The following is a 15,830-nucleotide window of genomic DNA, read 5'->3' on the forward strand; positions in this document are numbered from 1 at the left end:
CTTGGATTCCTCAGCTCCAGACTGGTGGTTTATGATCAAGGACATAATCCAGGAACAGACGGTCAAGTGGAAAAGACGTACAGGGCAGGGTGTATGGAAGTTCCACTTTTGTCCAGGATACCAACCTCCTTCCACCGCCACATACTCAAGAGAGCTGCTCACCAAACACCACCCCCAATTATTTTATAAAATGTTAATAACACCATAAAATACCATAAACTAGTTCAAAGAAGAAAATAAATATATATGCACATAGGTACGTAGGTACATATATATTTAGGCACATACATATATAGGTACTATATATATGTACATACATATAGGTACATAAGTACATATATAGATACATAGGTACATATATATTTATTTTCTTCTTTGAACTAGTTTATGGTATTTTATGGTGTTATTAACATTTTATAAAATAATTGGGGGTAGTATCAATAACCTCAGATATGCAGATGACACCACCCTTATGGCAGAAAGTGAAGAGGAACTAAAAAGCCTCTTGATGAAAGTGAAAGAGGAGAGTGAAAAAGTTGGCTTAAAGCTCAACATTCAGAAAATGAAGATCACGGCATCTGGTCCTATCACTTCATGGCAAATAGATGGGGGAACAGTGGAAACAGTGTCAGACTTTATTTTGGGGGGCTCCAAAATCACTGCAGATGGTGACTGCAGCCATGAAATTAAAAGACGCTTACTCCTTGGAAGGAAAGTTATGACCAACCTAGATAGTATATTCAAAAGCAGAGATATTACTTTGCCGACTAAGGTCCGTCTAGTCAAGGTTATGGTTTTCCCAGTGGTCATGTATGGATGTGAGGGTTGGACTGTGAAGAAGGCTGAGCACCGAAGAATTGATGCTTTTGAACTGTGGTGTTGGAGAAGACTCTTGAGGGTCCCTTGGACTGCAAGGAGATCCAACCAGTCCATTTTGAAGGACATCAGCCTTGGGTGTTCTTTGGAAGGAATGATGCTAAAGCTGAAATTCCAGTACTTTGGCCACCTCATGCAAAGAGTTGACTCACTGGAAAAGACTCTGATGCTGGGAGGGATTGGGGGCAGAAGGAGAAGGGGATGACAGAGGATGAGATGGCTGGATGGCGTCACAACTCGATGGACATGAGTCTGAGTGAACTCCGGGAGTTGATGATGGACAGGGAGGCCTGGCGTGCTGTGGTTCATGGGGTCACAAAGAGTCGGACACAACTGAGAGACTGAACTGAACTGAACCTATGTACTTATACAGATGGTCCCCAACTTACAATGCTTTACTTATGATTTTCCATGTTTACAACAGGGAAAAAGTGATATGCATTCAGTAAAAACCATACTTTGAATTTTGATCTTTTCCCAGACAAGTGATACGTGGTATGATACCGTCCTGTGATGCCGGGCAGCAGCAGTGAGTGGAAGCAAACTGCAGCTCATACGCAGCCACACAATCACCAGGGTAAACAACTTATATACTTAAAACCACACTGTCTTTCACTTTCTGCATAGTAGTTGAGAAATTACACACTATTCAACACTCTATTATAAAGTAGACTTTGTGTTAGATGATTTTGCCCAATAGTAGGCTAACATTCTGAGCACTTTGAGACAGACTGTATTAAGTCATGATATTTGATAGGTTAGAGGAGGTAAATACATTTTCAATTTAGGATATTTTCAACTTATGATGAGTTTATCTGGCTGTAATCCCATCATAATTCAAAGAAAATCTGTATATAAATGTATTCATGCATGCTCAGTGGCTGTCATGTCTGACTCTTTAAGACCCCATGCACTGTGGCCCGCCAGGCTCCTCTGTCTGGGGGATTTTTCAGGAAAGAATACTGGAGTGGGTTGCCATTTCCTCCTCCAGGGGATCTTCCTCATTCAGGTATGGAACCCTCAACTCCCACATCTCTTGCATTGGCAGGCAGATTCTCTATCACTGAACCACCTGAGAAGTCCATACTAAACAGTCTGAGCCTTCTCAATCTGTAACTTTATTCACATTTGACAGGCCAAAGTGCAAATGTGGAAGCAGCAGATTTCAAAATATGCAGTCAGAGAGCTAGAGACCTTGAGGTTTGAGGTTTCTCAGAAGTGATAGTGGCAGTGAGAGAGACAGACTTAGGAGCTTTCTACTCTACCTGGAGCATGTCAGTTTGCTCTGTTTTATTAAATATTGTGCTTCTAAGAATAATTTCTTTTGAGAAAGAATCCCACCACTTAATCTTATTAAACAGTGGTTTAAGAGAATCAAATAATATAATAATACATAGTATTTTGGCTTCATAATTTTTAATTCTCTTTCTCAAAAAAAAAAAAGAGTCCTTCCTATTAAGTCAAATTGGTCCACTTATTTTTTAACTTTTTATTTTATCTTGGGGTATAGCCAATTAACAATGCTGTGATGGTTTCAGGTGAACAGTGAAATGATTCAGCCATATATATATAGATATATCCATTCTCCCTCAAACTCCACTCCCATCAAGGCTGAAAATTAGTCTACTTTTAAAGACAGGTACAGCAGCCAACATTGCTGTTTATTACTTGTTTCCAAGTGCACTTTACATTGATCATTTCATTTAGTCACATTTAACATCCCTCTGAAGAACCATTTCACTATAATACTGTCGTTGTTTAGTTATTAAGTCATATCTGACGCTTCTGAGACTCCCATGGACTGTAGCCCACTAGGCTCCTCTGTCCACAGGATTTCCCCAGCAAGAATACTGGAGTGGGTTTCCATTTCCTTCACCAGAGGTTCTTCCCAATCCAGGGATCCAACTAGCTTCTCCCACATTGGCAGGCAGTTTCTTTACCATGGAGTCACCAGGAAAGCCAAATATAAATGTATTATTATTGTATTAAATGCATAACTTCCAAATGCTATACCCAGGTCTTCCCAGGTGGCACTAGTAGTAAAGAACCCACCTGCCAATGCAGGTAGAGGTAAGAGACGCAGGTTCAATCCCTGGGTTGAGATGATCCCCTGGAGGAGGTCATGGCAACCCACTCCAGTATTCTTGGCTGGAGAATCCCATAGACAGAGGATCCTGGCAGACCACCTCCATCAGGTTGTACAGAGTCAGACACGATTGAAGTGACTTATTAGAATGCATGCATGCACACACCCAGGGTCAATGAAAATTAACAAAAAACGTTGACTAAACATAGGCTTTAAGTGTGTACTACCTCTTTGGTGAATTCCAGACGTGACTTCAAGTTCAGATTTCCACCAAGACCCCTTATGAGATTAATAATAAATTGATCATGATCTCTGCATCCATGTAAATGTGACAATCCATTCATCACAGTTCCAACCAAACTTGTTTCTACCACATAGTCATTCTGTTGATTAAAATCCATATTACAGACAAAGGGAAAATATTAACAAGTAAATTAACACTATACACAGATTGTTTACTCATCTTTTCAATGATCATATTTAAACTTATCCCACTACTCAAGTTGTAGAAAGTTTAGATTTCAACTTATAAATAAACATTGAAAACAAAGAGTAATAATAAAAATACAATTGTGTATTTCTAGCCGTGAGTCCTCAAATAGATACACAGTTTGTTTACTTTCTAAACCTGAAAAAAAAATTTTTTTAAAGGTAAATCAATGAACATCAGTCTAAACATAACACTTCCTCATTTCTTCTTGATAATTATAAAAGAAGCTAGACACCTCAACTAGAGAGTAGCCCCTGCTCACCACAACTAGAAAAAGCCCATACACAGCAACAAAGACACAGCACAGCCAAAAATAAAAATAAATTAACTAATTTTTTAAAAAAGAAGCTAGAGGCAAAGGCTAGATTAATGGTTCTGGACCAAAAAACATTAGTAAAGGCAGCTTAAAAACAATTTGGAGATTTTCCTCTATACAGAATTTTAAAATGAAACTTTTGGACTCAGGTGGTATAGATTATTGAGATCTGTGGGCCTCTGGGGCCCTGTGTAGTTAACAGGGAAAACCAGTAATAGTTAGAATCTGTATGTAGTGCTAGGTAGCTTTTTTTTAAGGGAGAATTAAACAGAGCACTTGTTTTAATTGGAGAAGGCAATGGTACCCCACTCCAGTACTCTTGCCTGAAAAATCCCATGGATAGAGGAGCCTGGTGGGCTGCAGTCCATGGGGTCGCCAAGAGTCAAACACAACTGAGCGACTTCCCTTTCACTTTTCACTTTCATGCATTGGAGAAGGAAATGGCAACCCACTCCAGTGTTTTTCCCTGGAGAATCCCAGGGACGGGGGAGCCTGGTGGGCTGCCATTTATGGGATCGCACAGAATCAGACACAACTGAAGTGACTTAGCAGCAGCAGCAGCTTGTCTTAATGGAAGCCAACTCTAACAGGCATACTATGCTATGTTAAGTCGCTTCTGTCATGTCCAACTCTTTACGACCCCATGGACTGTAACCTTCCAGGCTCCTCTGTCCATGGGATTTTCCAGGCAAGAATACTGGAGTGGGTTGTCATTTCCTTCTCCAGAAGTCTAATAGAGGAAATGGTTAATTCACTGTGGTAGAAGTTATAGAGCAGAAAAAGAGTGTTTTGAGAAAGGATAACTCAGGTTGAGGACTCAAGGTGTCCTTAAGGAAGATGACAACTGCTAATATTTGAAGAGTGAGACCTATCTGGCATACAGAGAACTCAGCATATGCAATGGTAAGCAATGGGCACACTTAAGGAATTAAAAGAAGCATATGCCTGAACAAGCAAAGGTAGAGTGATTCAAGACAGAGAGGCAGGCAAGGGCCAGAGTATGTGGACCTGCATAGGCCATGATAAGGAGTACAAATTGTATCTTCAGTGCCTTTAAACTTTAAGAGAATAAAATGACTAAATTTACATTTTAAAAAATCTCTCTGCCTGCATAATAAATAATTTTCAAAGAACAGAAGTAGGATGGGAAAAGGGGGAAAAACAGAAGGAGATGGATAGAAATCCAGCAGCTTAGGCCATACTGAGTTCTAAGCTTTAAAGGCAAGATAAAAGAAAAGGAAACTGACAGATTTTCCTCTAGATTGTCTAATTTGCTAAATATAAGAAAGTAAAGCTCTACTTATAAATCAACACTTGACTAGAGCATTCATTATGGTATATCTCTCAGAATCTGAACATGGAAAACAAAGCACAGAATAAAGAAAGGAACACTCAACACAGAAAATCTCAAACAAGAACAAGGACTGAGAACAGAATCACTTTATTTTCTAACTAAATCTTTGGTATCCACTCTATGGTTTAAAAATATTATCCTGTCATCGTGTCTGTAGTCACAAATCCCAAATAGGGGAGAGTCAAAGAGTCAATACATTCTATGCCGTGCTACATCTCTCATTCTAACACTTAACAGCACGCAAGCTGATGCCTTCAGGGCCCCTGCACTGGAAAGCATGGCTAGGTTTGTATGTTTTATACTCCAAAATAACAACACACCTACTGAAAAGGTGCTACACAGGCATCAGTTATTTAACTAAGCTCATATATTCATTTCTCTAAGTTTTTGTTTTTTTTTTTATGTGGACCATTTTTAAAGTCTTTACTGAACTTGTTAAAATACTGCTTCTATTTTATGTTTTTTGGCCATGAGGCATGTGGGATCTTACTTTGCTTCCCAAGCAGGAATCAAAAGTATACCCCTTGCACTGGAAGGTGAAGTCTCAACCATTGGACTGTCAGGGAAGTCGCAAGCTTGTATACGCTTATTCACCACACTGTTATTACCAAACTTTGCTTCTGGGGATACAATAAGGAGTATAACAGGCTTAATCTTTGCCCTCAAGGTGCCTGCAGCGCATGAAAGCAATTATAGTTGAAAGACACAGTACATTGCTGCAGAAGCACAAGGAGGCAGACAGCTCAGTCAGACTGAGGGCTGGGGGGAGTGGCTCTTCCCTGAAGTCTCCAGGGAAACCTATCTCATTTGTCTCATTTCGCCCAAGTGCCTAGTCCTCCACCATTCATCTTTACAAAGTCAGCAAAGAAAAAAGTTTAGAAAACTAAAGTGAAATTGCCATTTCTCTATATGATTTGCCCAACCCTGAAGTATTAACCTCTAAATTATCAACAATCACCTTTAAAAAAAACTCATTGCTATTTATTCTCTCTATTTTTGTTTATTTTTTATACAAACAATGACATGAGAGAAATCAGAATTTGAAAAGATCATGTAAGTACATGAATATTGTCTTCTTTGCATGCTAAACTTGTATTCATGCTTCAAATTCAAAATTGTATGTCATCTCCTTTAAAACTCTGCTAGAAGGCAGCAGTTCTCTCTTCATCCTGTTATGTTGTGATTATCTTTTCCCATGTCAGTTTCCTCTGTGACACAAACCCTTCTCAGTGAAAGGGACTGTCTTATTAACGTTCACCTGGCAAAGTTTCATCAAGGGCATCTATTTGATAAGCAATAAATTTTTGCTAAATAAACAAATGTTTCAATAATATTATAAATAACTCATCATGTTTCTCTACTTTAATACTGTCATTAAATTTAGCATGATGTATAGGCAAGTATTTGGTGACATAGTAAAATGGTGCAGAAAGATCATTTTGCTAGTAAAACTTCAAAAGGCATTCCAGTTTTCAAGATTTTTAGGTAAGTGTTGCAAGGTATCATGGACGGAAGAATTAAAGTATTTTAGGACCATGAAATGCAGTGGGAGAGCAGTGAAGACATCTATCCTTCACTACACCCCCACATTCTGTCAGAATGCCACTAAAAGGCGGTTGAATGTAACCAACAATCAGTCATTATACTTTTTGCCTAAATAATTATGAAATATTATAATTATCTTACCTGTTTTAGAACCCATTGTAATGCCTTTTCAAAATAATCCCCAATCCAGTTTTCAAGATTATTCCTATATGTAGGAGGCTGATTCCTCAACCAAGATTTTATCAGAGAATTAAGATCTGTCTCTTCATCACTGAAACATATTAACAAACATTAAAAATTGTTTAGTTTCCTTTGTCGTGCAGAAGCTCTTAACTTTAATTAGATCTCATTTGTTTATTTTTGCTTTTATTTCCAGTATTCTGCAGATGGATCATAGAGGATCCTGCTGTGATTTATGTCGGAAAGTGTTTTGCCTATGTTCTCCTCTAGGAGGTTTTATAGTTTCTGGTCTTACATTTAGATCTTTAATCCATCTTATTTTTGTGAATGGTGTTAGAAAGTGTTCTACTTTCATTCTTTTACAAGTGGTTGACCAGTTTTCCCAGCACCACTTGTTAAAGAGATTGTCTTTAATCCATTGTATATGCTTGCCTCCTTTGTTGAAGATAAGGTGTCCATAGGTGAAAAGTCTACAAGCAATAAATGCTGGAGAGGGTGTGGAGAAAAGGGAACCCTCTTATACTGTTGGTGGAAATGCAAACTAGTACAACCACTATGGAGAACAGTGTGGAGATTCCTTAGAAAACTGCAAATAGAACTGCCTTATGACCCAGCAATCCCACTGCTGGGCATACACACTGAGGAAACCAGAATTTAAAGAGACACGTGTACCCCAATGTTCATCGCAGCACTGTTTATAATAGCCAGGACATGGAAGCAACCTAGATGTCCATCAGCAGATGAATGGATAAGAAAGCTGTGGTACACATACACAATGGAGTATTACTCAGCCATCAAAAAGAATACATTTGAATCAGTTCTAATGAGGTGGATGAAACTGGAGCCAATCATACAGAGTGAAGTAAACCAGAAAGAAAAACACCAATACAGTATACTAACACATATATATGGAATTTAGAAAGATGGTAACGATAACCCTGTATGCAAGACAGCAAAAGAGATGCAGATATACAGAACAGACTTTTTGACTCTGTGGGAGAGGGAGAGGGCGGGATGATTTGGGAGAATGGCATTGAAACATGTATAATATCATATAAAAAACGAATCGCCAGTCTAGGTTCGATGCAGGATACAGGATGCTTGGGGCTGGTGCACTGGGATAACCCAGAGGGATGGTATGGGGAGGGAGATGGGAGGGGGGTTCAGGAGTGGGAACTTATGTACACCCATGGCGGATTCATGTTGATGTATGACAAAACCAATACAGTATTGTAAAGTTAAAAAAAAATTAAGAAAAAAAAAAATACATTTGAATCAGTTCTAATGAGGTGGATGAAACTGGAGCCGATTATACAGAGTGAAGTAAGCCAGAAAGAAAAACACCAATACAGTATACTAATGCATATATATGGAATTTAGAAAGATGGTAATGATAACCCTGTATGCGAGACAGCAAAAGAGACACAGATGTAAAGAACAGAGTTTTGGACTCTGTGGGAGAGGGAGAGGGTGGAATGATTTGGGAGAATGGCATTGAAACATGTATACTATCATGTAAGAAACGAATCGCCAGTCTAGGTTTGATACAGGATACAGGATGCTTGGGGCTGGTGCACTGGGATGACCCAGAGAGATGATATAGGGAGGGTGGTGGGAGGGGGGTTCAGGGTTGGGAACTCATGTACACCTGTGGTGGATTCATGTCAATGTATGGCAAAACCAATACAGTATTGTAAAAAAATAAAAATAAACTATAAGACCAAAAAAAAAAATTGTTTAGGAGTAAATCATAAATTTACTTTCAAAATAAATTTCTGCTCCAATAAACATTATTCTACATATGCACTCTATCTGCTAGCATACAAGAGTTCATTTTTTAGTTACTTCTGTATATATATGTGTATATACACTACTTCTACTTATATAAGCACATATAAGTGTGTGTATATATATAGTTATTTTCTATAAAACAAACCAAATAAACCTCACCTCTATCATTGTAAGTATAAATTAAAGAAGAATTACACATCTACAAGTTAACCACAAAGTGGTCTAAACCATTTCTACCCAAAGTGGGGTCTACAGAATCCCAAGTACCATCCTAGACCTAATAAAGCAAAATCTTTGCTTTAACAATATCCCTAGGTGATTCAAATGCACATTAGACAAGGTGCACTGCATCCTGATGCAGATCTTTAAAAATACTTTTTCTTTTTCTCTATCTCCAGAAAAGCTGACCATCTAAATTCCCATGCCACTACTGAAACTTGAAAATCATGCTAAAGTAAAATCTAATTTTTTTTTAGCAAAGCACTTAATTATTTGAGTAACATCCAATGTTTGAAATTATACATAATATTGACATCTTATTCAAAATTACATGTTGCTGCTGCTGCTAAGTCGCTTCAGTCGTGTCTGACTCTGTGTGACCCCACAGACCGCAGTCCACCAGGCTCCCCCATCCCTGGGATTCTCCAGGCAAGAACACTGGAGTGGGTTGCCATTTCCTTCTCCAATGCGTGAAAGTGAAGTCACTCAGTTGTATCCAACTCTTAGCGACCTCGTGGACTGCAGCCTACCAGGCTCCTCCACCCATGGGATTTTCCAGGCAAGAGTACTGAAGTGGGTTGCCACTGCCTTCTCTGAATTACATGTTACACATTTATAAAAATTATAGTAAAAACAACTTATAGACTAATAACTTTAGAAGTTACAAGGGCCCGCAATTCTGTCATTTCTCCCATCCTCTACCAGTGTTTCACAGTAACACGAGTAAATACTGAGTCCTTGAATGTCTCCTCCCACATTTCTATCCATTTAATAAGGAAAAGAAATAAAAGATCAAAGGTAAATATGTAAATTACATTGGATACACTCAAAACAGACAAAGGAAAGCTGCTAAACTCTTTTCAGCATAAAGTCTTTGTTGTCAATGGTGGTTTAGTGGCTAAGTCATGTCTGACTCTTGCAAACCACGGACTGTAGCCCACCAGGTTCCCCCATCCATGAGATTTTCCAGGCCAGAGTACTGGAGTGGTGTGCCATTGCCTTCAGCTTTAAATTATTAGCCTCCAGCTCATAAGTAGTATGTTCACTTCTCTGAACTCATTCATAATATTTAAAGAAAAGTTATAGAAAAAAGAAAAACAAATATTAATACTTGCTGTTTCATTTATGCAAACAAAAAATAATTATTTAGTAATTGTGATACCACTACTGCTGCTGCTGCTGCTAAGTCGCTTCAGTCGTGTCCAACCCTGCGTGAACCCAGAGACAGCAACCCACGAGGCTCCTCCATCCCTGGGATTCTCCAGGCAAGAACACTGGAGTGGGTTGCCATTTCCTTCTCCAATGCATGCATGCTAAGTGGCTTCAGTTGTCTCCAACTTTGTGCAACCCTATGGACAGCAGCCCACCAAGCTCCTCTGTCCATAGGATTCTCTAGGCAAGAATACTGGAGTGTGTTGCCATGTCTTTCTCCTGTGATACCACTATACTGCTGAAATAATTCAACTAAATAAACAGGAACTCTGAATGAATAAAAATGTAACAAAGAAGTTAATAAACAATGAAAAAAATAAATATTCACATATTACTCATGTATCACTTATGTCACTTAGCTATGAAACCAAAATAATAATTGAAAATATTCTAACACAATGTATACAAATGCACTTACCTAAGAAAGATCATTCCCATTCTAGATATTGTAGCTGGTGAGGCACAACTTAAATCATGAGTTTCAAATACAAAGTTAACATTTTGGCCAAACTGAATCCTTTCTCCACTAGGCATAGTGAGTAGTCGATTATCATCCAGAACAGAATTCAGAGATTCTATCCATTCAGGATCAATGTCACCATCACAGATTATCCATGAGCTAACATCTATTTTCAAACAAAAATCAGAGAGCAAAATAAATGTTTAAGGATAATAATTATTTAAATATAAAGAATAAAAAAATATTATTCTTTAGAAGCAATTTTCATATTATTTTATATTTCTGAAGCCAAATATAAAGAACAAGTTGAAGTTTTTCATGTGAATTTATACTACAAATGTGTGGAGAACCCATAGGCAATCCTGGCTCAGTTGGACAAAGACCCAGTAATATACTCCATGGTAAAGGCTGAGTGACTGAACTGAACTGAACTGAACTGAACTGAAGGCTCTATTTATTTAATGAACATATAGAACTGAAATCTCAATAAAAGAAAACATGGTTTGCAAGACCTTCAGTTCAGTTTAGTGGCTCAGTTGTGTCCAGCTCTTTGCGACCCCATGAACCACAGCATGCCAGGCCTCCCTGTCCATCACTAACTCCCGGAGTTCACCCAAACCTATGTCCATTGAGTCGGTGATGCCATCCAGCCATCTCATCCTCTGTCGTCCCCTTCTCCTCCTTCCCTCAAACTTTTCCAGCATCAGGGTCTTTTCTAATGAGTCAGCTCTTGGCATCAGGTGGCCAACGTATTGGAGTTTCAGTTTCAACATCAGTCCTTCCAATGAACACCCAGGACTGATCTCCTTTAGGATAGACTGGTTGGATCTCTTTGCAGTCCAAGGGACTCTCAAGCGTCTCCTCCAACACCAGAGTTCAAAAGCATCAATTCTTCGGTGATCAGCTTTCTTTATATTCCAACTCTCACATCCATACATGACTACTGGAAAAACCATAGCCTTGACTAGACAGACCTTTTTTTGCAAAGTAATGTCTCTGCTTTTTAATATGCTGTCTAGGTTGGTCACAACTTTCCTTGCAAGGAATAAGCATCTTTTAATTTCATGGCTGCAATCACCATCTGCAGTGATTTTGAGCCCAAAAAAATAGTCAGCCACTGTTTCCCCATCTACTTGCCATCAAGTGGTAGGACTGGATGCCATGATCTTAGTTTTCTGAATGTTGAGCTTTAAGTAAGACCTAGGTATTTCTATTTCCACAAGCTTGTGAGATATTCTTTACATTTTGTCTTCTACCATGTCATTAGAATGTATGAATGCTTTCTATGTAATAGTGCTTTAAGAAAATATGAGAAAGCTACACTTCAGTGTTCCACATGAGAAGTAAAAAATACACCACTGTCAAATCTCTTTTATATATAAAAGGGTAACTTCAAAGGGGAGAAGCAGTGAGCAAGTTGTTAAATTGTGACCTAACAAAAAGTAGGGAGTATTCTTAGATTATGACCAAAAATTCTGTTAAATATCAAGCCAAAAATTTAGACCAGAAGCTTACAATCATGACTTAAATTTTCAAAATTCTTGAAAGTGCTGTATTCAAAGTGGTAAGTTCGTGTACACACACAAATTTTAATCCCAAATAAAAATTTGTCAATTTGCTTATTTATGAGGCATTACAATATCAATTAAGCAAAGATGTTATATTTATTCAATAGATTAATCTAGTTATGAACTACAATTTACCCAGATTACTTGGACGTTTCTATTATAATAAAAGTTTTGCTATAGAGTACAGATAAAAACAATAACATGTCTTTTATTCCAAAGTGAAATATCAATGTAGATCACGACACAGCAGGTTATGGTCATGTATAAGACTCAAAAAAGACAGAATTACAGACAAGTTCTAACATCCTCTAAAATAAATCAATGAGTCACACAACAGAGACCAACCTTGAGGTTCTCGAACTACTTGACGAGCACTATTTGTCAAAACACCATCAGACCATTCCCTTGTATCCATGTCAATATGGCCTAGTAACTGATGTCTAGGCATAGCTTTGGGATTCATGGTATACTGTTTTACCACTTTGCCAGTTTTACAAAGCGCTGCCCTTAACATTCTCCAAAGAGTAGATTTTCCAGCACCACTTGGGCCAACAATAACAACTCCCATCCTCTGGCGTAACTGTTCATATAATTCTAAAGCCTTCTTGATCTAGTAGAAAAGAAATATATGCATATATGATTTACCATGTACAATCATACACAATTTCACTTTCAATCTGTAACAGTTGTTCTATTTCAAACACATAAATTAAACCTTTTACTACTTCAATGGAAGATAAAGCCTTAAATAAAAGAATCATGAAATAAATCTGAACACACAACAGGATCTTTAATTTCATATTTCTTTAAAAGAAGCAAGTTATCAAATGTTCATGGTTGTCTTCCCTCATTTATTCATTCAAACAAAATACATTCAATATTTTATTCGCTTTGCCAATTGATTCATTCATTTATAACCTGTCTCTCTCCAAAAAAAAAAAAAAATTCTGAGGAAAAGGAATTCATTTTGAACATTCATTTTTGCTTCATAAAAAGACCTACTAAAGTGAAGTTCTCCTAAGATACTGTCAAAGTTTAAATCATACATAATCAACTATCAAAAATACATATGATAGATCTATTGATATTAGTGCCAGACTCCATTATAGGCACTGGGAATAAAATAGTAAAATAGACATGGATCCCACTTTTCGTGGAGACAACTATCTGGTGGGAGAGAATCAATATTAATCATCCAGTTGAACATTAAAATGTCTATATTACAAAGGTAAAGAAAGCACACAGCTGAGGGATCTAATTTAGATTCAAAAATTAGGGAAGGCTTCAAAGAGTGAGTAAGATTTAAACTGAAAGATGAAAGATAAGCTGAAAAATGAACATATGATGGGGTATTCTTGACAGTTACCTGATGGGATACGATCTCATAATTGGCCTCCTCAAAGACTTGCTTCAGCGCAGCACTCAGTTCGTCATATTCTACTTCTTTAAAGTCGATTCCAGGAAACACATCTTTAATCAGTGCATCAAACCGAGTGCAATCAGCAAATGTAAACTTTGACATTGTATTAAGTCTCAGTGCTTGTACCACAATATGACTTTCATTAACTAGAAAAAAAGTTTCATTTTAAAACTAGTTATGAATCTAATGACTGTAAAGTTTTCAAGTGTCTTGATATCCACTATTATAAGTAACTTACATACTAGAATTTAGTAACATTTATGGCATATGCTATTATGTTAATTAGCAAGCTTACTCAACTATCTTTTAACTGCTGCAAAACAAGTATTACTGAGTTATGAACACTTTTCCATGAAATCTGAATTCCAGGGTACCCAGACTTTAATTAATAAAAACAGACTGAGAGACTGTCACAGAGCAGAGTATACCAAGGAGACATGGCAACTTAACGCAACACGGCACCCTAGAGTCAATCTTGGAACAGAAAGAGGACGGCAGTGATAAAACAGGTGAAATTCAAATGAAGTTTGGACTTTAGTTAATCCTCATGTATCAGCCTTAGTTGCTCAGTTTTGACAAATGTACCACAGTAAAGGGGCATCCCTGGTAGCTCAGTGGTCAAGATCTGCCTGTAATCCACCTGCCAGTGCGGGAGACCCAGGTCCAGTCCCTGGGTCGGGAAGATCCCCTGGAGATGGAAATGGCAACCCACTCCGGTATTCTTGCCTAGAAAATTCCACGGACAAAGGAGCCTGGTGGGCTACAGTCCACAGGGTCATAAAAAAAATCAGACATGATTTTGCGACTAAACAACAACAAATAAGATGAAACAATGGAAATGCCAACTTTGCAACTTTAATAAATCTAAAATTATTCTTAGGTTAACAGGCATTTTTTTGAAATCTTAAAATTTCTCTTTGAAAGAATAATTTTGTTTGGTATACTATCTCCTTGAAAGAGAACATCTCCATGTTTTTCTAAGGTTTCTGTTGCTGTTTTAAGACTATATAAATTTTCAGACACTATTCCAGAACTACCAAGTCAGGAACTTTGAGGGTAGGATCCAAAAATCTGTGTCCTAACAAGCCTCTAGGTGATTCTAATTCACATTAAGGATTGAGAACAAGTGGACTAGACTATTCCCCTATATACTGCAAATGTTTAATATTTAATGCATGTTTAGAAGTTATGATGGGACATTAAGAAAAAATCATGAAAAATCTGGATAAATTATGGACTTTATCAAAAAATAATGAAGCAACATTGGTTCATTAGAATTAATAAATGTATCATACTAATATGTTAACACAGGAGAAACTGGAGGGGCATAACATTCAGAAGCCCTCTATATTATATGTATACCTTTTATATAAATCTAAAACTATACTAAATCAAAACTTATTTTAAAAAGTGAGATTATAATTGAAATAATGAATCATACCATTTTGTTTAACACTAGTTTTCTTCAGCTGTCTAAGAAGATTTCCACTTCCTCTTAGAACTGTTTTCAAAGCTCTCAAACCCCAATCATAATGTTGCTGAGGTGTCAAAAGTTCCCTTAAGTAAAGACACGGAAATCATAAAGCATCAAATAGCCATAAGAAATCCACTTAATTATACTAAAAGATACAGAATCCAACTACTGACACACAGAAATCAGAAAATTAATTTCGTAAATCAGAAATTTAGTCTAATAAATATCATTTAGCTAGAGTACTCCATTAAATATGTTTTACAGGAAAAAAAACTGAAATTAAATCAATAGTATTTAAAAACAAGTACTTTTGAGCCAGACATTTTTGTTATTCAAACTAAAATCTGTCCTATCTATACCTGAGGTACAATATAATTAGACAAATGTGGAAAATGGTCATTAATAGCCATGACAAATCACTGGAAACACAAAGTATTTCAAAATTTAAAATAAGAAAACTCACCTGGATAGATTGAAGATAGCTACCAATTTTCTGCCCAACACTTTAGCATCTTTAAAGCCTTCTGAATAGAGAATAACTTCTGCAATAAGCTCATTGTCTGGACGAGACATGGCTACTGGCCTAAAAAGTTGTTTAAGATTATCAGGCAGTTTTTGTCTTCCACCATAGCCTTTTCCAGCAGGATTCATAGTGATAAAGATTCCAGAATTAGAATTTATTTCTACCTGAAATATGAATTTAAAACACAGGCATCAAGTATTTGAAACTGTAACTATAAAATATATTGCCAATAGAAGTTTTATTGTGACATATTTCTACACACACATCTTATACCTTAGCAAAAAGTAACCACTAGGGTGCTAAACATCTACTCAAC

General features: G+C 37.2%; 1 protein-coding gene across 2 annotated transcripts in view; it reads right to left on the reverse strand.

Annotated features, from left to right (window-relative positions):
- DYNC2H1 (dynein cytoplasmic 2 heavy chain 1) overlaps positions 1–15,830 on the reverse strand; it is a 388,421-nt gene that overhangs the window by 298,193 nt on the left and 74,398 nt on the right. For both annotated transcript variants that reach the window (XM_040257838.1, XM_040257837.1), the window contains exons 35-41: positions 15,455–15,678; positions 14,959–15,074; positions 13,464–13,663; positions 12,443–12,707; positions 10,488–10,695; positions 6,809–6,938; positions 3,190–3,345 (exon numbers count right to left, since the gene is read on the reverse strand). In XM_040257838.1, coding sequence (XP_040113772.1) covers positions 3,190–3,345; positions 6,809–6,938; positions 10,488–10,695; positions 12,443–12,707; positions 13,464–13,663; positions 14,959–15,074; positions 15,455–15,678 — 1,299 coding nt within the window. The remainder of the gene's footprint in view (positions 1–3,189; positions 3,346–6,808; positions 6,939–10,487; positions 10,696–12,442; positions 12,708–13,463; positions 13,664–14,958; positions 15,075–15,454; positions 15,679–15,830) is intronic.

The sequence above is a fragment of the Oryx dammah genome, unplaced genomic scaffold (genome assembly GCF_014754425.2).
Source record: "Oryx dammah isolate SB20612 unplaced genomic scaffold, SCBI_Odam_1.1 HiC_scaffold_17, whole genome shotgun sequence".
NCBI classification, from domain to species: Eukaryota; Metazoa; Chordata; class Mammalia; order Artiodactyla; family Bovidae; genus Oryx; species Oryx dammah.